The sequence below is a fragment of the Saccostrea echinata genome, unplaced genomic scaffold (assembly GCF_033153115.1).
Source record: "Saccostrea echinata isolate AGI-Se365-2 ecotype Australia unplaced genomic scaffold, CSIRO_AGI_Sech_v1 ptg000002l, whole genome shotgun sequence".
Taxonomy (NCBI): Eukaryota; Metazoa; Mollusca; class Bivalvia; order Ostreida; family Ostreidae; genus Saccostrea; species Saccostrea echinata.
The window spans coordinates 31,740,939-31,764,560 of NW_026889751.1; the positions used below are offsets into that span (position 1 = coordinate 31,740,939).

General features: G+C 35.5%; 2 protein-coding genes across 3 annotated transcripts in view; one reads left to right on the forward strand and one right to left on the reverse strand.

Annotated features, from left to right (window-relative positions):
- Positions 1-23,333, reverse strand: part of LOC133177645 (nuclear pore complex protein Nup133-like) — a 31,794-nt gene extending 8,461 nt beyond the window's left edge. For both annotated transcript variants that reach the window (XM_061312598.1, XM_061312589.1), the window contains exons 1-22: positions 23,145-23,333; positions 22,416-22,537; positions 20,756-20,859; positions 20,337-20,561; positions 20,117-20,182; positions 19,667-19,777; positions 19,237-19,350; positions 18,518-18,577; positions 18,104-18,165; positions 13,501-13,568; positions 9,658-9,737; positions 9,238-9,340; positions 8,868-8,924; positions 6,585-6,666; positions 5,970-6,012; positions 5,591-5,695; positions 5,137-5,278; positions 3,056-3,165; positions 2,759-2,865; positions 1,646-1,748; positions 788-907; positions 378-521 (exon numbers count right to left, since the gene is read on the reverse strand). In XM_061312598.1, the coding sequence (XP_061168582.1) occupies positions 378-521; positions 788-907; positions 1,646-1,748; positions 2,759-2,865; positions 3,056-3,165; positions 5,137-5,278; positions 5,591-5,695; positions 5,970-6,012; positions 6,585-6,666; positions 8,868-8,924; positions 9,238-9,340; positions 9,658-9,737; positions 13,501-13,568; positions 18,104-18,165; positions 18,518-18,577; positions 19,237-19,350; positions 19,667-19,777; positions 20,117-20,182; positions 20,337-20,561; positions 20,756-20,859; positions 22,416-22,537; positions 23,145-23,281 (2,265 nt within the window). In that variant the 5' untranslated portion in view covers positions 23,282-23,333. The remainder of the gene's footprint in view (positions 1-377; positions 522-787; positions 908-1,645; positions 1,749-2,758; positions 2,866-3,055; positions 3,166-5,136; positions 5,279-5,590; positions 5,696-5,969; positions 6,013-6,584; positions 6,667-8,867; positions 8,925-9,237; positions 9,341-9,657; positions 9,738-13,500; positions 13,569-18,103; positions 18,166-18,517; positions 18,578-19,236; positions 19,351-19,666; positions 19,778-20,116; positions 20,183-20,336; positions 20,562-20,755; positions 20,860-22,415; positions 22,538-23,144) is intronic.
- LOC133177714 (tripartite motif-containing protein 55-like) lies at positions 11,047-12,855 on the forward strand. The gene has a single exon (XM_061312627.1). The coding sequence runs from the start codon at positions 11,048-11,050 to the stop codon at positions 12,722-12,724; it is 1,677 nt and encodes a 558-aa protein (XP_061168611.1). The 5' UTR covers position 11,047; the 3' UTR covers positions 12,725-12,855.
- Positions 23,334-23,622: the final 289 nt, after the last annotated feature.

Below are 23,622 nucleotides of genomic sequence, written 5' to 3' on the forward strand. Positions count from 1 at the left end.
TCAAGACTGAAAAAGTGTGTCGAGGTCAACGGAGACTATTTTGAGGGATTGATGTAATTTAATTTATGATAATGACGCTCATTAATTTACCGCGCACCAGTTGCCAGAACTTTTGAAATGCCCCTCGTATATTTACAAAGTATGTGTATACAGGAAACAGTTTTTTTTTAAGATATAATAACAATGAGTAATATTGATAGCTTTAATTCATTATGCTGCCAAATAGTCTATGACCCACATGTGTATCTATATGTAAAATTGTGTGTGTATATATGTGTAAATGTACAATATTTAATGTATATATATGTCAAGTATGCTGCACCCTATATTACAATGATTTGTTATTATATATTACCTCTAGGAATACAAGTAGTTACCTGTTTAACAAGGAATGTCCTGATGCCATGATCTCCACCTGTCGATGTCCATGGTTTGTATTCTGGTACGTCCCCTTGTGGAGCCTCACATTCGTAAATTGAGGATTTGGTTTGACGATACTGTACGGCTTTGTGTAACATTTCCTATAAATTAAGAACAACAGTTACACTGCATAAACAATCTCTGTTAAAAAATTAAAGTAACTAAACTCTTCTTAAAAAGATATTAATTAATTGTGGGATATAAAGTGGGGAAACTTAAAAATACGCTGCCTTGATAGGAGAAAATCCAAATGTTTCTTGTCATTATGAAATTCCAGGGTTAGCCCCCCTGACATACACAGATATATACAATATGTATACTGTAAAAGTCATATGGGGCAAACTAAATAGAATCCATTCATATTTACCTGTAAAATTGTGTTGACTGACGTAATGACCGTGAGAATTTCCGTTACTGTGACGTCAGCCATGAGAACTTCCTCCTGATACGCCAACAAACACTCGACCACTTCCTGTATCCGAGACACCTGGAAAAGTTAACACACAAATAGAAAACAGACAAACAAACACTCAACCACTTACTGTATCCGAGACACCTGTAACAGGTAACACACAAATAGAGAATAGATAGACAAACGAACACTCAACCACTTCCTGTATTCGAGACACTTGTAACAGGTAACACACAAACAGAAAACAGACAGACAAACACGTGACCACTTCCTGTATCCGAGACACCTGTAACAGGTAACACACAAATAGAATACAGAGAGACAAACACGTGACCACTTCCTCTATCTGAGACACCTGTAACAGGTTACACACAAATAGAATACAGAGAGACAAACACTCGACCACTTCCTGTATCCGAGACACCTGTAACAGGTAACACACAAATAGAATACAGAGAGACAAACACTCGACCACTTCCTGTATCCGAGACACCTGTAACAGAAAACAAACAAATAGAAAACAAACATGAAAACAAACAAATAGAAAACAGACAAACAAACATGAAAAGCGGTCACAATTACACACATTTTTTGCCTGAGAGTGTCAAGAAAAATCAAATAACTTAAGAATAACAAATCTCTTGTTAGAGAACATTAAATCATCATTAGATTTTTTCTGCCCTGATATCAACAGTGTACTGGTGTACTGTATTGCCAGACTTACATATCTCTCTGTAAAACAAGTCTTGTGGGGTCTGTTTAGTACATGCCTCTTTGTAAAACAAGTCCTGTGGGGTCAGAATTAGAACATACCTCTCTGTAAAATAAGTCCTGTGGGGTCAGATTTAGGGAAATGTTCACATCTCGTCTCAACTCCAACACTTTTTTAATGGCTGCATCCACTATACCAGTAAATCTACAGAGGCATTAGTATTCATTCAATAACAATATTTATATAATTACAGCATACTTTCTTTTTATACTTCTTGTTTATATAATAACATTAAAGTTGGTTTTAATTCTCAGTATTAGATTGATTGATTGTATGTTGTTTAATGTCCCATTCAAGAATTTTTCACTCATATAGAGATGTCACCATATACTGGTGAAGGGCTTCAAATTTTGACCTTTACTCGGCACTCAGGGCCATTGAGCAGTGAGAGATCTTTATTATGCCAACGTCTGCCATGACACGGGGCCTCGGTTTTTAGGGTCTCATCCGAAGGACCCGCAACTTTCACTTCAAAGTGCCGAGTGCATGGCGAAGGAACAGTTGCTAACCATTTTTTATCGACTTAGGTCAGTCGCGGCTGAGATTCGAACTCACGACCTCCCGATCATGGAGCAAGCGCTCTACCGACTGAGCTACCGTGAGCTACCGTGAACGGTCCTCAGTATTAGAAAAACTACACTTATCAAAATTCCTTCAATGGTTTTTGTCTCATTTAATGTATTATTTTCTGATAATGAAAGATTCCATGTATCAAACAGATAACATACTGCACATGTGAAGTGCATTAGTATTCTATTATTGACTTAGACATCCCTACTTTAAACATCGTGCATTTCCATACCAGTTCCTGATAAAACAACAGTCTGTAGTTTTTCCAGACGTACTGTAAATGTTAATGTACTATGTTTTTTTTATGTAGACATATTCAGTATCTTTTGTGATTTTGTCTCCCCCTTTCTGTGCCACATTTATTTATAGATAATTACTCCCAGCTTATTGGTTCATACATGACATGTCTATTTATAGATACTTACTCCTGGTTTGATTGGTTCACTCTATTTATAGATACTCACTGTCACACATGACATGTCTATTTATAGATACTTACTCCCAGTTTGATTGGTTCACACATGACATGTCTATTTATAGATACTCACTGTTCACGCATGGCATGTCTATTTATAGATACTTACTCCCCATGTAATTGGCGTAGTGCTATGGCTGCCTGTAGTTTTTCTGCATGTTCACACATTACATGTCTTGTCAGCATACGTTTGTCCTGTACCATTACTAGACTCAACTACAATTTATAAGTATTGCTTTTTAAAGAGATCACAAAGCCTAATACTTAGTTGTTATTAAATGTTCTTATGTTGAAAATGGCACAGAATACAAGGAACAATCAATTACCTTGAGACAAAATAAGTTTTACTTGAAGGACTCCTGGTCAAATTAACTCTGTAAACTGACTCTTGTATTCACACACTAACCTGTTCCCAGAGATTCATCTTTTTGAGGAAGTTGATGACGTACTCATGAGCGCGGAGTTTATCAGTCAGCTGATTGATGATAATTAGTGAAGTGGTGCTGCTCGTGGCATCTACAAAAGAAAAAAAAGAGAAAACTTTTCAGATAATGAAGCCATAATTTGTGAGGTTCTATATTTTAGTCACAATAAATAAATTTTGGAGAAGCAGTCTATCAAGGAAAACAAGAGGCCCATGGGCCACATCGCTCACCTGAGCACATTGGCTAGGAAAAAAGCAAAAATCAGTTCAGCATTGAAAAGTTTATGGGGTGGGGGGGTTGAATTTTAAACTACCTAATGATGCTTACATATCAATATAACAAATGGCTTTGCTGTTCTTGAGCAGCAGATTTTTTTTCCCATATATTCATTTGTAAAACTTTGATCCCCCATTGTGGCCCTACCCTACCCCCGAGGGTCATGATTTGAACAAACTTGAATCTACACTACCTGAGGATGCTTCCATATAAATATGACCAATTAGGGCTTGACTGTTCTTAAGAGGAATATTTTTAAAGATATTTTCCTATATATTTCTATGTAAAACTTTGATCCCCCATTTTGGCCCCACCCTACCCCTGGGTGTCATGATTTGAACAGACATGAATCTACACTACCTGAGGATGCTACCATATAAATATGACCAATCATGGCTTTGCTGTTCTTAAGAAGATTTTTAAAGATATTTTCCTATATATTCCTATGTAAAACTTTGATCCCCCATTGTGGCCCCACCCTACCCCCGGGGGTCATGATTTGAACAAATTTGAATCTACACTACCTGAAGATGCTTCCATATAAATATGACCAATCATGGCTTTGCTGTTCTTAAGAAGAAGATTTTTAAAGATATTTTCCTATATATTCCTATGTAAAACTTTGATCCCCCATTGTGGCCCCACCCTACCCCCGGGGGTCATGATTTGAACAAACTTGAATCTACACTACCCGAGGATGCTTCCATATAAATATGACCAATCATGGCTTTGCTGTTCTTAAGAAGAAAATTTTTAAAGATATTTTCCTATATATTCCTATGTAAAACTTTGATCCCCCATTGTGGCCCCATCCTACCCCCGGGGGTCATGATTTGAACAAATTTGAATCTACACTACCTGAGGATGCTTCCATATAAATATGACCAATCATGGCTTTGCTGTTCTTAAGAAGAAGATTTTTAAAGATATTTTCCTATATATTCCTATGTAAAACTTTGATCCCCCATTGTGGCCCCATTCTACCCCCGGGGGTCATGATTTGAACAAACTTGATTTTACACTACCAGAGGATGCTTCCATATAAATATGACCAATCATGGCTTTGCTGTTCTTAAGAAGAAGATTTTTAAAGATATTTTCCTATATATTCCTATGTAAAACTTTGATCCCCCATTGTGGCCCCACCCTACCCCCGGGAGTCATGATTTGAACAAATTTGAATCTACACTACCTGAGGATGCTTCCATATAAATATGATCAATCATGGCTTTGCTGTTCTTAAGAAGAAGATTTTTAAAGATATTTTCCTATATATTTCTATGTAAAACTTTGATCCCCCATTGTGGCCCCACCCTACCCCCGGGGGTCATGATTTGAACAAATTTGAATCTACACTACCTGAGGATGTTTCCACATAAGTTTCATCTTTCCTGGCCCAGTGGTTCTTGAGAAGAAGATTTTTAAATGATGCCATTATTTTTTCACTAATTCCTAATTATCTCCCCTTGAAAGAGGGCGTGGCCCCTCATTTGAACAAACTTGAATCCCCTTTACCCAAGGATGCTTCATGGCAAGTTTGGTTGAAATTGGCCCAGTGGTTCTGGAGAAGAAGTCAAAAATGTGAAAAGTTTACAGACGGACGGACAGACAGACAGACAGACGGACAGACGGACGACGGACAAAATGTGATCAGAAAAGCTCACTTGAGCTTTCAGCTCAGGTGAGCTAAAAACACCATTAAAACTCAACATGTAATGCACAAGCCCTGAGAAATTTTGACCCTATCTTCTGTATAGACCTGACCAGTTGACTTTTAACCTCTCACCTTGTCTAGACTCCGCCCACCGTGGATCCGAGGCTGGAAAATCATCCACTAGATCTTTGTCAAGGGAAACAACTATCTGATCTAAATCTGTGGACACCTCATCAAGGGGAAATAACTCATCAATGGTTGACTGAGCCGCTGCCTGTAAAGTATCGGACGTTACAAAGTAATACAACTTTTACAAAATAAAACAATAATTAATAAAAACAAAATTTGTATTCCCTGAAGATTTCCTATTGCCTTGTTTCACTGTACATTGCAGTTTTCAAAATGATTAACTGCAGTTACAAATATTCATAAAACCAACACTGTGTATAACTAGAGTGCATCATGGAATATACTGTTAATTAACAGAGATATTGCTATTCATACTATATGAAATATGATCCCTTACAAAAGCTCATTGACACACAACCAATATAGTTACATGTAATTGAATTCTTCATTCACTTACAATGTTGCCCCTCATGGTGGCAATAAATGCGGACTTGAGTCGTGCTGTTCTGTCTTCACTCATTGACAACTCCTGCATTTTAGCATGGCTGGCCGTCAAAACTGACTATAAAGACATGAGGACATTCAGCTGTATCCTAGCATAAGTTGACATTTTATGATATAAAGTTGTGAATTACTGTTAACATGGAGAATTTTTACAAAATTAGCAAATTCCCAGTAAGAAAGCATATTTTGGATCGGGGTTATTATTTTAGAAATTAAAGAATTCACAAATTGCATTAGTTTATTGTTTTAGTTTGTTGTTTGAGTTTGTTGTTTTAGTGTGTTGTTTTAGTTTGTTGTTTTAGTTTGTTGGTTACAAGAGTATAAATGATCACCATGTCCATTGTGGTGAGGTCTTGTGACAGCTCCTCCATAATACTGGAAAATATTTATAGATCATAATAAACTGAGGCAGAGAAATCTTCATACATACAAAGAACAGGGGTTTAGACATTCTATGATTCTGAGAAATTCATGAAGGACTGATAAGTTGAATATTATGAGGATAAAAATACTGTAGATTCCTAAATATATGCGAGGAATTAATTATCACTGTAAATATTTATACATTGTTATTAAACTACTTTCATTTATGGTTTTATCATCTTGATGCAGAGAAATTTTCAACAATACAAAGAACCAAATTTTTGACATTTTATAACTCAGAGAAATTGATGGAGGACTGATAAATTGAGTATTAGGGTAAACAGAATAATTTTACAACTATTTGAGAAATTTCAAAAATCTGATTTTTCAAATGGAATACCTTTTAATTTTTAATGTCACGCAGTTGAAACCCCTCTTTCCGAAGATTAAATATGTTTGTGAGGGGAATAGATTAAATCATGGCAAATTAAAAGGTTTGATATGGCATACATAAATGCAAATTGAAAAGCCCTTTAAGTGTCCTAGAGGTACATGTACTAAATAATTTCAATTTAACCCCTCACCTGACTTCCTGCTTCTGCGGAGCACTGATGGAAAAAAGTCCCACACTTCCCGAGAAGAAAACTCCGACTCCATCACAAGATCCTAGGAAAAATATAACAAATATGTGGGTACATATATAGAATAAACAATATTTGTAGTTCTGATTCCATTACACGAACATGTATCCCTGCACATATCAACATGTATCCCTGCACATATCAACATGTATCCCTGCACATATCAACGTGTATCCCTGCACATATCAACAAATTTCAAGTTTTTCAATAATCAAAAATTTGTAAATTTTTCCTCATTATGTTTCCTAATAACAAGTCTTAGCTTTTCAATTTGTAAAAAATTGAACCTCAATCAAACAAGAGGCCCATGGGCCTTGAATCGCTCTTCTGATAAACTGTACAACCTATCACTTCTATTTGAAGCCACGAAGTATCCTGTATATTTACATAAACCCTTGAAATTCCAATTCACACTCTGAGAACCCAAGATGATTCTAAGCCAATTAGTACCTGAGAGTTGGTCATGGTGACCTTCATATCACTTGTCATTCTCTGAGGACCCATCAACTAAGTTTGATGATTCTAAGCCAATTAATACCTAAAATATTTTCTAAAATAATAATCATAAAATTTTATAAGTAGGTCAAAGTGACCTACTTTTCAATTGTTTTACTCCAAGGACCCAAGATGCATCAACTGACAAAGTTTGATGATTCTAAGCCAATTAGTACCTGAAATATTTAATTAAAGCCATAAATTTTCAAAAGTAGGTCACCGTGACCCAAGACCCAAGATGCATCAACTGACAAAGTTTGATGATTCTAAGCCAATTAGTACCCGAAATATTTTATTAAAGCCATAAATTTTCCGAAAGTAGGTCACGGTGACCTACTTTTTAGTCAACCTACTCCGAAGACCCATGACGCATCAACTGACAAAGTTTGATGATTCTAAGCCAATTAGTACCCAAAATATTTAATTAAAGCCATAAATTTTCAAAAGTAGGTCACGGTGACCTACTTTTTAGTCGATCTACTCTGAAGACCCAAGATGCATCAACTGACAAAGTTTGATGATTCTAAGCCAATTAGTACCCGAAATATTTAATTAACGCCATAAATTTTCAAAAGTAGGTCACTGTGACCTACTTTTTAGTCGACCTACTCCGAAGACCCAAGATGCATCAACTGACAAAGTTTGATGATTCTAAGCCAATAAGTACCTGAAATATTTAATTATAGTCATATAAATTGAAAAGTAGGTCACAGTGACCTACTTTTCAGTTGACCTTTTTTGAGGACCCAAGATGCATCAACTTTCAAAGTTTTATGATCATAAGACTTAAAATGTCCAAATTATGCCTCTAAAACGCTTTCAAATCGAATGCCTGTAAAGTTCAAAAAGTAGGTCACTGTGACCTACTTTTTAATAAATATGTATTATGGCCCCAAGATACATCATCTTACAAGATTTAATGATTCTAAGCCTCCCCGTATTCGAATTAATGACCTTAATTGTTTTAAAAAAGATTAGCCATAAAATTCAAAAAGTAGGTCAAGGTGACCTACTTTTTAGTTGACGTACTTTGAGGACCCAAGATGCATCAACTGACAAAGTTTGATGATCATAGGCCTTAAATTATTCAAAATATGCCTCTAAATCATTTTGAAAAAGAATGGCCGCAAAATTTAAAAAGTAGGTCACCGTGACCTACTTTTGAGTCAACATGATATGAGGTCCTTAGATGCACCAACTGACAAGATTTGATGATCCTAGTCCTTATAGTAAGCAAAATATCAACATTTTAATAAAATGTAATTTTTGGTCAACTTTGAAGTGACCTTGAGACCACGCCCTTTGCCCCAGGGTAAATCCCCGTGCAAATTTTAATCTACAACATATCCTCATCCTTTTGTGTAAGTTTGGTGATAATCTGCCCACTGGTTCTTGAGAAGAAGATTTTTTAGCAACCAGTACTTTTGTTTCTATTTACCTAATTATCTCCCCTTGTTAAAGGGTCACAGCCCCAGTTTTAGTATAAAAGGGAGCCCTTGGGCCAAGGATACCCTGTGACAAATTTGACAATAATTGGCCAAGGGGTTCTTGAGTTATGGCCCATATTCTAAAAAGTTTACGCACACCGCACAAATGGCCATAGCATTAGCTCTTTGAGCCTTTTGCTCAGAAGAGCTAAAAATGCTGTGGGTCAACGTTGACTGAACTAGGCCTAGTGGTTTTTGAGAAACTTAGAGGCTTTGTCTAAGATGAACTGTTAACTTGTCTTACCTGCCCCCAGGATGTGACCCCCTGGTTGTTGTAGATTAACAACTTCATTGGAGGGACCTAAAATATAAAATGCCTGTAAAAACTCTTTTTAAAAGGATGTAACATCCAGGGAAAATATGACTTCTAACACCATAAGATTGTATTTTTTTCAAACCAAAAATGATTACAGTCAAACCTTTATATTTCAAACAATGAAGAACTGTCAGTAAAACTTCAAGATATATATCCATGGGATTGAGATATCAAGGTTGAAACAAAACTGGGACCATTTGCAAACCTTGACATACACCGGACATATTCAATACATCAGTAATTATATTCTGGATAGGAAGTTCACCTGAATGTCTACATTGTGGAGTGCTATTTTTACCTGGTACAAACAGAATCTGGTCCCTGTTGTAGATGTAGGCTGTGGTTGTTGTAGGATCAGCTAACAACAGTTTATATTTCTGAAGACTGTACTCAAAATCATCCTGTCCAGTGATATGAAATAAAACAAACTTCTATTTTTCTGATTTATCTCGCACTGCAATGGATTCATTACTTTTCCAGAAAACTGTACATTTAACTTGTTTGAGCTTGTTAAATGCAAAAACATCGTTAGGTTCAGAAATACACAATTTAGTAGATCGCCAAAGGTTAAAGTATATACTTTAAGTTATGGTTCTATCATCTATCAGAAACCCTTTGTTAGTAATGATGTGGTTATATATATAGATTTTTACCAATATAGCGTTCGAAAAACAATATATGAAAATACTGTTGCTTGATAAAACTAAAATTGTTTTACCGAGTATGTGTCCTTATATTCCAGAATCATCAAGCTCTCTAATTCACTCGGAGTTCCATTTATATCCGTATCCAAGAAAGCTAAAATAAACAAAGCATTTTTTTTCAACTAAAAGACAGGTACCAGAGTCTACCACATCTGTTTCAGATTTAAAGGTTTACCTAAGCATATACTTATCAATTAGTCACTGTCTTAAAGACTCTCTCAAACACAGAAACCTTGTTCTTCTTATCAGATACAAATAATTAACAAAATTATTCTAATACCTGGATAATATAAATAAAATAATTTAGATACTTTGAGTGACTCAGCTGATTTAATTAAGACTCCAAATTATTAAGTTGTTAAATATATGTCTTTAAGAAGGTTATTTAGTGAAATCAATCCATAGAGGGTTGTTGTTTTTATATATAATCTTTGGTGTTGTAGGATGGGGGGGGGGGGGGGGGGGGAGGGGGGGGTTAGAATGCTAGTAATATATCATCATCTTTCAGTGACCAGTTTTCTTTGAATTTCTTATATTACAAGATGTACACCATGCTGAGAGAATTTCACTAAATCATAACTTTTACTGTCTATATTTTATAATCAAATACCAAAAGGTGTGAAACTTGCCAGGGTAAACAAAGCAAAATATAAGTGCTGAGACTTAAATCTCCGCTATATATACACCAGGAAGTATAAATACCTGACAGGTAGATAACACAGGTAAACAGGTCATGTGATCTGAACACATAACAACACATATTTTCTCGGCAGCCATTACTGTCTTAGAAATCAGGTAACATTAATTAAACATTTTGATATAAGATATTTTTACCTTGATAACAGTAAATTTAGGTTTCCCATAGGTATTTTGTTACCAGTAAGATTTTGAAAAAAAGTAGAATTTTAAATGTCCATGATAAAGAATGAGTTAAATGTAGTCCAGGCACATAACATCGATTTAGAGAGGGGTATTATAACAGAAAAAAGAATGTCAAGTTACCTATAAAATGTTTGAAGAGCTCCTCACCCCCATGAAAAAGGTGAATTCTCCAAACTCTCATATCTTATTCTGGGGAAAGGGAGGGTTCAGTAATTTAGGATGGATTTTTTTTACTAGACTGTATCAAAAAAGGGGGAACCAGATTTCAATGAACATTTTCAAACTCACATTTATAGTAAAAAAAATTTAGGTTCAGGAAAAATGGGGGGGGGGGGATCACCATAAGATAAATACTCTTTGCATGCAACCAAACAATTCGCTTGATGTAAAGATATCCTTGAGGAAACAAGTTAATTCTATGAATAATTTTTTTAATTATTTTTTTTGATTTGTTAATTACCAACTTATCACTACCCAAAAGCCTTATTAGCTTTATACTTTAGAGTTATATAGGATATAACCATGGACCCCCGAACCAGAGCCCAGGACGTGATGCGATGTGATCTGTGTGAGACTGCTGTGGTACAGATGCACTGTGATACATGTCTTGTCAACCTGTGTACAGCTTGTGTAGGAAAACACATGATATCTGATGAATCCATGGACCACAAAGTCGTCAAATTTCAGTTTAGGAAATCCACTCCCCTCTACCCTGGATGTAAATCTCACAATAAACAACAATGTACAATGTATTGTAATCAATGTGACATTCCTGTTTGTACAAAGTGCCTTGCATCTGATCAACATCTAGGTCATAAGTTATCTGAAGTCTTACAAGTTATGGATGAAAAAAAGGAAAAAAATATCAAAGAACTAACTGAATTAAAAGCGACAATATATCCAACCTACCAGGACATTGCCTCTGATGTACAAAACAGAATGAGTCAGTTAGAAAAGGAATATGGAGATCTCTCAACAGCCATAACAAAACACGGAGAGGACTGGCACAGAGAAATTGACAAACTTGTCAAGACATTTAAAGCTGAAGTTGATGAGATGAAAAACACACAGTTACAAACTCTACAGAAACATCTGGATGAAATAAACAAGAAAATGTCTGACATCAAGGATGAAATCAATTCAGTTGAAATGGCTATAGACACTAATGACTTGTCAAAACTGTTTAGTATAACATCACATGTATATATATACAGAAACCTTCCACAAAAACTAGCACCATCTTTATCGAAATTCATTCCAGAAAAAATTCAAGGACTGTTTGGAACTTTAACTTCAAGTTCTTTAACTTCAGATAAACATGGCTACAGCATGAAGACAACACAAAAATCACCAGAAGCTGGATCCTCTCCTCCAGTCAAACAGCTGCTTGATGAACCAGAGACTGTCACCACCATAGCCACTGAGTATAATGAATACCTTTACAATGTGGCCTATCTAAGTGATGAAGAAATCTGGACAAGTGGACGTGACAACACCATGAAACTCTACAGCATCAATCAGGGATCACAACTCAAGTCAATCCCAACCAAGTCAGGGAAAATGCCATATGACATAGCAGTGACAAAAAGAGGAGATCTACTTTATACTGATTACTGGGATAGAACTGTGAATATTGTGAAGAATAAGAAGATAGAGGGGGTGATCAGACTACAGAACTGGATACCTTACAATGTCTGTAGTACCTCCTCTGGTGACCTCCTGGTTATCATGGACAGTGATGATTACACACAAACAAAAGTTGTCTGTTACTCTGGCTCCACAGAGAAACAAACCATTCAGTTTGATGATAAAGGTAAACCTCTCTACTCATCTGGTTATCATGTCAGATACATAACAGAGAACAGGAACCTGGATATCTGTGTGTCTGACAGTGGATCTAAAGCAGCAGTGGTGGTCAATCAGGCCGGGAAACTGAGATTCAGGTACACTGGACATACTCCTGCTCCAAAGAACCAACCATTCAGTCCAGTAGGAATCACCACAGACAGTCAGAGTCACATCCTTACAGCTGATGATTACAATGACTGTGTCCACATCATAGACCAGGATGGACAGTTCCTCTGTTACATAGACTGTGGACTGAGTGCACCCTGCGGACTGTGTACAGATACAAATGACAATCTGTTTGTTGCTCAAAGATTTAACAAAAAGGTGAAGAAAATTAAATACATGCATTGATTTTAGGGCTGTGTATTGAGCAAATAAAACCAATATGATACAGTACAATATGATAACTTAAAAGCCACTATGTAGTATATCAATGCTTTTTAATTAGTTGTATTTAATAACTCCTTATTTACAGCTAATAACAAAAATGTTGATTAAAATATCATCAGAGTACATTTGTAGTTACGTGGTTTTATTAAATTGATACATGTAGCAATTTTGCATAGTACATGTACAATGACTGTAACGAGATCAAATGTAAACTTGATACAGAATAGCTAGTGTGCTACTGTAATTATATATTCTAGTATACATGGTATATAATTCTGCTTAAGTATTTTAATGCAAACAATTAGTAAATTAATTGAATTTCTTTTGTACTCTTCTACAAACAATTCTTAAAAAGGAAAACTGAATGAAACAACAGCACCAATATCTTTTGGAAGTTCAAATGACAAAAAATATCTATATGTATCGATATCCTGATTAAACTCTGAATATTTACATTTAGTGTAAATTTCTTTATGAAATCCATTGGAAATCTACAATATTCAATACCTTATAACACACACAAAACCTTTTCACTGTGCATTAGAATACACAGTTGGAACTAAATGCATTTTCAAAGAAAAATCATTGAGTGTGGGCAATTTAGATGGGTCGGTCAGAATACATGAAACAGTTGGCCTTATTTTGTGTATTTATAGCAATATTTGGTTTATTTCATTCTTGTTAAAACACTTAAAGTACTGCCACTATTCATGATTAATTCATAAAGTCTATCTTACCCAGTCCAAAGTGTACAGTCAGGTCGACATCCATATTGACACCTGCACCAAGAAACACAACCCCCTGTCTGAAAAAGAATATATAGAAAGCAATCAGCATGTCTTAACAAGGGACACCAACACCCAGGTATATATATTTACCTGGAAAAAGAATAAAAAGAGAACAGTCAACATTATGTCAGCAAGAGGCCCATCATGGTCACCTCATCATCATGAGTTTCTCGAGCTATGGAACTCGTGACAAAATCTTACTGTTTGTTGAGAACTATATCAAAAAACATGCTCATATTCAAGCAGCTTGTTTTCCAGAAGTTAAAAGGTAAAGAAAATGAGGTTAACAATAAAATATTTTAAATTCCAATGTAAGACCAATTTAGTCCCATCTTGAAGCTAATCCCTAAACTAGGGGGACAAGAATTTAAACAAAAAAACATCAGAACCCCCTGAAGGCCATAATTATCACAACTTAAATTTGTGGTCACAATCTTGACAGAGGTTTCAATGCTTATCATAATCAAGACATCAGTTTGACTACTTGATGTTCACAAGTAAATGTTTTTAATGATTTCATTAATTTTGATCATTTTGGCCCCATCCTAAGCCCCAGGGAGTTAGAGTCCATGAAATTCAAAATTTAGGTTCCCCTTTACCCTAAAATACTTTAAGTAAAACACAGTTATAGCAAACATTAATACAGAAGTATCCTCAGGTAGTGTAGATTCAAGTTTGTTCAAATCATGACCCTTGGGGGTAGGGCGGGGCCACAACAGTGGGTCACGGTTTACATATGAATATATAGGTGAAATGGGTAAGGGACATTGGAGTAAAACGCATTAAAGACTTCAAATAGTGGATGACCTGACAACCCTTGGAATGGACTAGCCTAAGGGTATATAAGGCAAAGCTTTGGGAAAGTCGGGCATACAGAAGGTAGCTGAAGAAGTTAAGGTATTCCATCCTAATAAAAGATTCAATGAAATTGAATACATAACAGATGTGTAGGTGTTGAATACTCAGTATATTCAGGGCTAGAAATAATCATTTATGTTTACTGATCACTCGGGCTATCAGCTTAAATTTTTACTTTTAAAAAATAATTTTTTTTTTTTATATTGACGTGATACTTAGAAGTACAACTTAACAAAACAAGAAACAGCAGAAGTTGGGACACACAACCCTGTCAAGTTAACTAGCCCGACTGTGAATGAATTTTATTATGCATAAAAAAATGCTGACCCAAAGGGCACATGCCCTCTGCAATGTACAAGCCCAGATTGAAAATTCACTGCCCAAGACAAGCGGGCCATCAATTATATCAAGCCCTGATATTTAGACAGAATTCCCATTTATTACTATTAGCATGTAAGGGTGGGATGTGTCCTAATTTATGACCTTGAATTTTGGTAAGAGTTATCTCCCTCTGTTTTTAATTTAAAAAAAAAATTAAAAATCTTACCTGGTAAAAAAATTCTATTTCTAATGTGTTTAAGTGCATTTTTTCACTACAGTATTTATAGATTCTTATTATTTGAATTTTTATTTTTTAAAAATTGCTCCATAGACTTCAATGCAATCTTTGTTAAGTACTTAAGTTCTGGGTGTAGTAAATCCGAAGAAGATTGAGACAACTGGTTCTTATCTATCAATGGGAACCTAGGGGAGAAACATGGTGCAAGTAGTACCTCACCCAGTCCCCATCTCTAGATGAAAGAGAAAATTTAAGTACTATGTGATATACCCTGAGACATAGCTGTCCAATCATCAACTCAGACGGAGTAAAAGGAAAACCTATATATCCCTTTTAAGAATCTGATCATACAAGTTACATAGGAAATATCTTTGAAATCTTCTTCTCAAGAACAACTAAGCCATTATTGGTCATATATATACAGAATTAACCTTAGGTATTGTAGAATCAAGTTTGTTCCAACCAAGGTCTCCCTGGGGTTGGGGCACAATAGAGGGTCAAAGTTTTGCATAAGAATATATAGGAATCATCTTGAAAAAATCTGCTGCTCAAGTACAGCAAAGCCATGATTAGTCATATTATTATAGGAGCATCCACAGGTAGTGTATATTCAAATTTGTTCAAATTTACGGTGGGTAGGGTGGGGCCACAATGACCAATCAGAGTTTTACATAGGAATACACAGGAAAAAAATCTTTAAAATTTTTCTGTTTAAGAACAGCAAAGCCATGATTCGTAATATTGATACAGAAGCATCCAGAGGTAGTGTAAATTTAAGCCCCCCCTTAAAACTTTTCAATATACTGAACTGATTTCTGCTTCTTCCTAGCCAGCATGCTCAGATGAGCAATGTGGCCCATGGGTCTCTTGTGATAAATATGTTTAAAGACCCCAAGCTGCATCAACTTACAAGGTTTGATGATTCTAAACCTCACAGTAATCTTCAACATATCCTCATCCTTGTGTGTAAGTTAGGAGAAAATCTGCCCAGTGGTTCTTGAGAAGATTTTTTAGCAACCAGTACTTTTGGTTATATTTCCCCAATTAGGCCAAAATAAAAAATACCTTTGTTTCCCCTAATGCGACCGACCCAATTAAATCGTGCAGACTGAAAAGTTTTTTTAAGAAGATTATTCAAATATTTTTTTTTATTGTTTATCAACTTTATAAAATACAATTTCATCATTATCCGTTTTTATCAGAACGGTAGCTTTTGTTTTATTCTCATTTGGCACCCACAACATGTGGCCACAGAGGGTTAGTTTGTGTTACAAAACAACGGTGATGTATCAGTCTTATTATATATCATTAACTTATTAGAATCCTACACTCTTGAAACATTTCGTGAATTAAATATACCATGACTAAGGAATGGTAAGATGGTATTTACAAATATTATACTTTTATGTAAATTAGTTGAATCTGATTGGTCGAGAAACATTTGTTAAAAAACACTATTACTCGCTGAATAACGAAGCCACACCCTCCAGCGTAGCAACAGTCAATATTGCTTGACGACGGGTGATATTCCAAAAAATAGTGACTGTGCAGAGTTTATGTGCGTAAGGTTCACTGTTATATGTATTTGTATAAAACATTAAGTATAATATAAAAAATATTGCATGTAGTTGAGTGTAACATTTAAAATTTTCACCCCTCGAAACCCATTGTCATTCTCGGTTGCCCCTTGGTTGACATTGGTTTTCTTGGGTTGAAAATTTTCAACTACATGCAATATTTATATAATGGGTCCTTTAAAATTAACGTACAGCATGTACGTAGTAAGCATGGCAAAGCCTGCCTCATGAGCAGATGAGGGGCCCATCTTGCATATTCATATCAATAATTTTCACTATATTTCATTCGAATTTCATTCGTTTTGATCTAATAAACAGTTCAAGTACTTTTACTATATAGGACCAGAGGAGTTGTAAATATGTCTTTGTATAATTATTTCATCTTGATAAATAGAATTCAAATGTCGTTTCTTCATTCCTTTCATTTATCAGTTTATAGGGTAAACTTCGTGACTATAACATTAGATACATGTATCTGAAACTTTAATTATTTTAGATATGGTTTGGTTGAATTAAATATTGTTTATACATGTACACTCTTTCCAAATAGTGTTGAAGTCCTTAAAGTTGACTTATGGTATGGCTTCCCGAGACGTCCAGTGTACTTTTCTTTAGTTAGGCCCTTGAAAATAGGTTGTTTCCGACAACATTTAAACATTTGCCTGGTGGAGGGCTCCAAATTTAGACTTTTACTTGGCACCTATGGCCATTGATCCTTAAGAATCAGTAAGGGATCTTTTTCATGCCATCATCTACATATATACTGCGACACACTAAACCTGAACCTAAATTACGTCGTGACTCCAAAATAAGCTTCTAAATTACGTCCTGACTCCAAAACAAAACACTAGAATCACTGCACCACATGAGGCCCTTGGCAATTTTTCTGTACTCGAAGATGATAGTAGGTTTGAAAAATATACTCGGATGTCCGATGGTTGAGTATTTGTGAATCTTGTCTTTTTGTAAATATTCGTCGCTTTCAATAAATTTACTCTAGCCTGAAATATTTCACAAGTTCAAATGAATAATATTTGTAAATTAATTTACCATACACGTTGCTTCATTTGTATGATATTCGGTTTAAAAATCGGTTTCTTTTGCTCTTTCTTATTTATAAAGATACATGTATTATTCAATTTTTCAGAATATATTTTCAAAACTGCTGTCAAAAAAAAATAATTTACCTACCTACCTACCCAACTTGAGATTTTAGGGTCGGGTTAGGGGAAACAAAGATATTTTTAATGATGGCCTTATCTCCCCTTGTTTAAGGGGCACATATCCCTAGTTTTAGTACAAATGAAAGCCCTTGGGCCAAGGATACTCTGTGGCAAATTTGACAAAAAATTGGCCAAGAGGTTCTTGAGATATGGCCCATTTTCCAAAAAGGTTATGCACACCGCACAAATGGCCATAGCATTAGCTCTTTGAGCCTTTGGCTAACAAGAGCTAAAAATACTGGGGCCAGGAATGGTTGCTATGGAATTCAAAAGTAAGAAACCAACATAAAGTTACTACTTCTTATAAGAAGACTCATGAGAAACTTCCAACTTACTGTGTGGGCTGCATGTCCAACAACCAGGTCTTCAGCTGCGTCAGCTGTCGTGAGTCCTGGTTCTAAACAACATATAAACTGTATTTAAAGTATTGCATATAACTCTATTTCTTTTTTACAAGAAATGAATTTTTGTTTCCAGTAATGAAACTGACCCAATGGGCTTTGTTCATTGTATATATTTATCTATCAGCTTTTACTATTTCAACATTAAAACCAGCTTTTCTAAGCTACATGAAATATAAAGATAACAAACAGTAATCAAGCACAAAAGTCCTTTGTAATAAAAAGTCATACAATAAGTAACTATAAAAGATAGAATATGTAAACAAGAGAAACTTTCTTTGTCACAGCAAGCAAGAAAACAGGACAGATACCTAATAATGTATACATTGTAGTTTATTAGCACCTTACCCAAACTTTTTTGGACAGGAACTCTCTAAACATCCTCTCTACATCAATCTGATAGAAAAGCTGTAAAAAAATAAATTTCAAAAAATTACATAACATCAATATGCATCTATACTGTTCACCATATTTTATGCATCCGTATTATATTTTTTTATTTTTGTGAATAGCTAATGAAAAACAGAGATATATCTAATCGAACTTCCATCTTTTAAAGCTAGGGACTGGATCTCTCATATGCAAATGCATGTAAAAGTTTATTTATAGTACTTATTAATAAAACTTTTTTTTTTACTTAACCTGTTCTTGTACAGTAAAACATGCTTATCACTCCAGATTTTATATTACGATTTTTCATAATAAAAGAATATGAAAAGAAATTTACGGGAGTAGCAGTAATTTTCCTGTATAGTTTGAAGTTGATCCAGTACTTTTTAACTGTTTTATTATACTGATACAAGAGTAAAAAGTAAAGAAGATTACAGATAACTGGGAATTAGCTTTTGGAGTGGGGATTAGCTCACTTGACTAATGCACGGGGATTAGTCCATTAACATATAATACCTATACAAAAGTAAATCTAGAGGATTACAGATAACCGGGAATTAGCTTCCGTTCACAGCGATTTCTAGGGAATTATTCACATCTAATGATCTAATTTTTATATAGTGAAAAATCAGAAGAGGTATAATAATGTTTGATATGAAAACTGTCTAAAAAGGAACCTTTTCTATGACGGGCTGAGAGATGACCCATTTCTGGAACTGTGTCCCAGATAAAACATAAAATGGCCGCTCATCTTCATCCTCACATTTCCCACACACAACAGCCTGCAATGGCTACAAATGAACATGTACTGTCAATAAAAATAGGTAGCTCAGATTTAGGAGTAATTCAATCCAAATACAGTTATTTAAATTTGCTTTTATCTCACTTATCTTGTTCCCTTGCTTTCATGTAACTAATATTGTTACATTGAACTTATAGCATGATTTGTGTACATAATCAAATCATCTAAAAGCAGTTCCCTGTTCATATGGTTGGTTAAATCAGCCTTATTTTCCCTTGACAGATAGCTGTATAAATTTATTTAATCAAACCAGACTTACTGCCCCTGATGGTTCACTGTATATGTTGTTTAGTATAAAGACTTACTGCTCCTGATGGTTGTAAGGTAGACGCCCCGAATATGAAGGATGACATTCGTCTCCCGATTCCTGAAAACATTCCTTGTGATCCCTTCAGAGCATGGCAGGTCAACGTATTCTACAAGACAGAGATATTATAAGTTATCCGGGTTCAGTCAAGGGTGTATAGTGATTCACCCCAGGTTTTATTCCCTACACCCTGAAGCAGCAGCAACATTTACAGCATATCAGAGTATCTGGAAATTTTATTCTAAGATTACTGCAAATATATTACTTAATGGTTTCGAGATGAACCTGAAAATGATCAGATATACATCATTAGGGGTGTGTAAATCTTTATGAATTATCTGGACAAGAAAATAAATTTGACTTACCTCCCCTGACTCTAGAGAGGTGTGTACCTGGACAATGTTGTAAATTTTGACTTACCTGGACAATGTTGTAAATTTTGACTTACCTGGCCTGACACTGGAGACAGGAGAACAAGGGAACTTGTGGTGGTGGCCAGCAGGCATCCAAACGGCTAAAATTAAATGTGTCTTATAAATTACAGATTTTTCTCTTCTTGACTATAACAAAAGGTTAGTGTTTATAACGTATCTTTTATAGACAAAAAGGCTTCACATCTAAAGCATTAAAAAAGAATCTTCATTCACAAAATCCCCAGGAAGATTTACCTCAAAGTTAACGACACTAGCACACTCATCTCCTCTGAGCTCTGCACTGATTTCTGTGGAGGAACCTTCGTAGGCGATGTTCGGCCAGTATCTGACGACGCCCTCTGGTGACACAGCGATACAGGAAGCGGACTGTTTGTCCGTATGGCTGGGGATGACACAGACTCGGTCAGCATTGTGTGCAAGGTCACTTGGTGGTAAGGTCAATTCTTTACAGAATATGGTCTAAAATAAACATTGAACTTCCTACGTAAAATTAAAAAGCAAACTTTGAATCTTGATTTATCAAGTAAGTAAGACATAAAAAGAAAAAAAATCCTCTTATATTTTATCACTATAGTGAGAGGAATAATTACTCAACAATGACTTCTTGAAAAATGCTTAAATTCATAGAAAGATTAGTAAATGACATTTTTTACCCTAGCACTCTGTCCTCCCTTGTACCTCCAGACAAATAGCTTCCTCCCCCCTACAAGCCACGCCCATCCTGAGGGGTCAACCTTCACTGTTATCTCTGTATGTTCTGAAAAATAATCAGCAAGTCATGCATGATCATTGTGCTGGCTTAAAAGTATCACTATAAGAAATGTTTTATGCAATGGAGTTCTAAACTTCAATATCAGCAACATGTGCAAAACACTTATCAAAACATAGGTAATCAAAGATTACGAAGCTCACCTCGACGAATGTTATCTTTAAGTAGGGCACATTTCACAGCATATTTTTTTTTTTATGTAGTATACATCCCAAGATCAATATCTATGCAAGTTTGGTTTAAGTACGACTTATAGTTATTTGGAAATAGACCTGTTCAAAAAATGTTTATCCTGTTTACAAATCAAGAAAATTTTGGTCAGTTCCAACATCCGAAGTAAGTCTGGAAGTTTTCATCTTTAGATGCACCATCTATGCAAGTTTAATCACAACAGACCATAATGTTATATAGCTACTCTAAAATAATTATCCTGGTCACTCATCTAGAAAATGTAGGTCAGATTCAGAATCCAAAGCAAGTCTTGAAGTGACTATCCCTAGCTACATCATCCATGCTAATTTGGTTAAAATATCGCTAAAATTCACTCATCTGGAAAATCTAGGTCAGATCCAGCATCCGAAGCACGTTGGTTAGCATACATCCCTAGATGCATCATCCATGTCCGTTTGGTCCAGGTAGGGCTTATAGTTACTTGGGAATGGACCTGCTCCAAAAACTTTAACCTGATCACTCAACTGGAAAATGTAGGTCAGATCCAGCATCCGAAGCAAGTGTGGTAGTGTCCATCCCTAGATGTTTGTTCAAGGTAGGGCTTATATTTACTTGGGAATGAATTTGCTCCAAAAACTTTAACCTGGTCACTAAACAGGAAAATCTAGGTCAGATCCAGCATCCGAAGCAAGTGTGGTAGTGTCCATCCCTGGATGCATCATCCATGCAAGTTTGGTCTAGGTAGGGCTTATAGTTACTTGGGAATGGACTTGCTCCTAAAACTTTAACCGGGACGCCGACGCCGGGGGTATAGCATAAGCTCATCTCGACTTCGTCGAGGTGAGCAAAAAATGTACTTGCTAGCAGTGTAGACTATTTTTTTTCTTCTTAAATCAAGTGATTCTACTAAACAATCCTTTAAAAAATTATAACATTTGGTGAAAATTTACTGATCTCTGATAGGTCAACAGGACTTTCATACCATGGTCATGAACGAAATCCAAGCTGAATACACACAGTAGACTACTATATCTGTAGTGTATGATGAATAATGAATGTGACAAATTTATAACTGTTACATGTATTTTCTTTCCCAGATTCCTCATTTTCTGTCTGCCAGGGCCAGGGCTACATTGATTAGGAGAGCGGTCTCAAACCCCTCATTGCTGTACCTTTATTGTCCAGTGTAACACTTACTGTCTGCCAGCATAGAATTTCATGAAATACCACTTGAATAAATTTTTTTTCAGTTTTGGGACATGAAATTCCCAATTTTTGTTTTCCAAAACTAAAAAAAATCTTTAGGATCGGGTGCAGAAATATAGTGTCAGTCGGGTAGCAGGAAACAAGACTATTATTTTTTTTGGCCTTACTGTCTGCCAGCGCTAGGGCTTCAGTGATGAGGACAGGGAGAGGAGTCCCAAACCCCTCGATTCTGTACCCCTCTGTCTCCTCAATCAGCTGGGAGGTCTGAAGAGATCTGTTGGAATGGGCTCTGAAACACAGAAAACAAGCTAATTAGCTTTCTCTGACAGGACTTACAGAATTAAGAATGAAAATGGATGTTTGCGAACATTAAATCAGCATTAATGGTCGCAAAGTCACAAATGAGAAGACAGTTGTTCACATTCTAATGCAATTTATGCATTTTGTTTGATGTCTACCTCTTATTTTGCCTATTTTTTGGTGAGTTTTGTCAGATGAAATACGTCATGAAGCGTTGTGTTTTGCCTTGTTCTATTGCGACGTCATAATCAAAAGCCTTCACTCTCGTTAATACTCATTAAACTGCCTCATATATCATTCCATTAGCCAATCAAAATGCGTTTTACAAAAAAATTGCATTAGAGTTTATATTTATCATGTTTATTGGAATTTACAATACTTCATTATTATATCCAATCTGGGGCGATTGCTCCCAACCTGTAAAGCCACAGGTGGTTGTTCTGGGTGTGTAAAAAAATATTTAAAGGAATCAAATACTAACAAAGAAAACAAAAAGTGCTGTAGCTTTTACTCAGTTTTAGTTTAGTTGTTGATAAATTAAATGATTTTCCATGAATATGCCTATTTTAAAAGATTTTACAAAGGTCTACACTCACTTTTGTGTAAAGGACGTTTGTCTTCCTTTGGGTGTGAAAAGATTTGACACTCTTCTATTCTGGGACCGAGGATTTACTCCTGAAGGCGTGTACGGTGATGACCTAGCCCGGTTTGATGGGGTTCTTGGGCTAAACATCGTTTCTTTTAGCCGGTGCAATGATTTCGAAAATTACGGCGCGAGACGTTCTATTTGCTAATGCGTTCATTGAGAATTTCGTACACGAGTAAAAATAATTTTTAGTCTTTCTGTCCTCTTTAGTATATCTTAACATATACAAGAAAATTTTATTTGCATAAAAATTTAAGTAATAATTAAAATATATCGATCCTTCCTCAATTCCCGCATACAACACATTCCCATTCGGAGACCGAGTTGTTTTCCTCCGTTTTCATTGTAATCTAGTAAACGCTTTTTTAATAGGAATTCTAATACAGAGTTTTTAGGCTTTCAATTTACATTGAGGACCGGCAACGAGG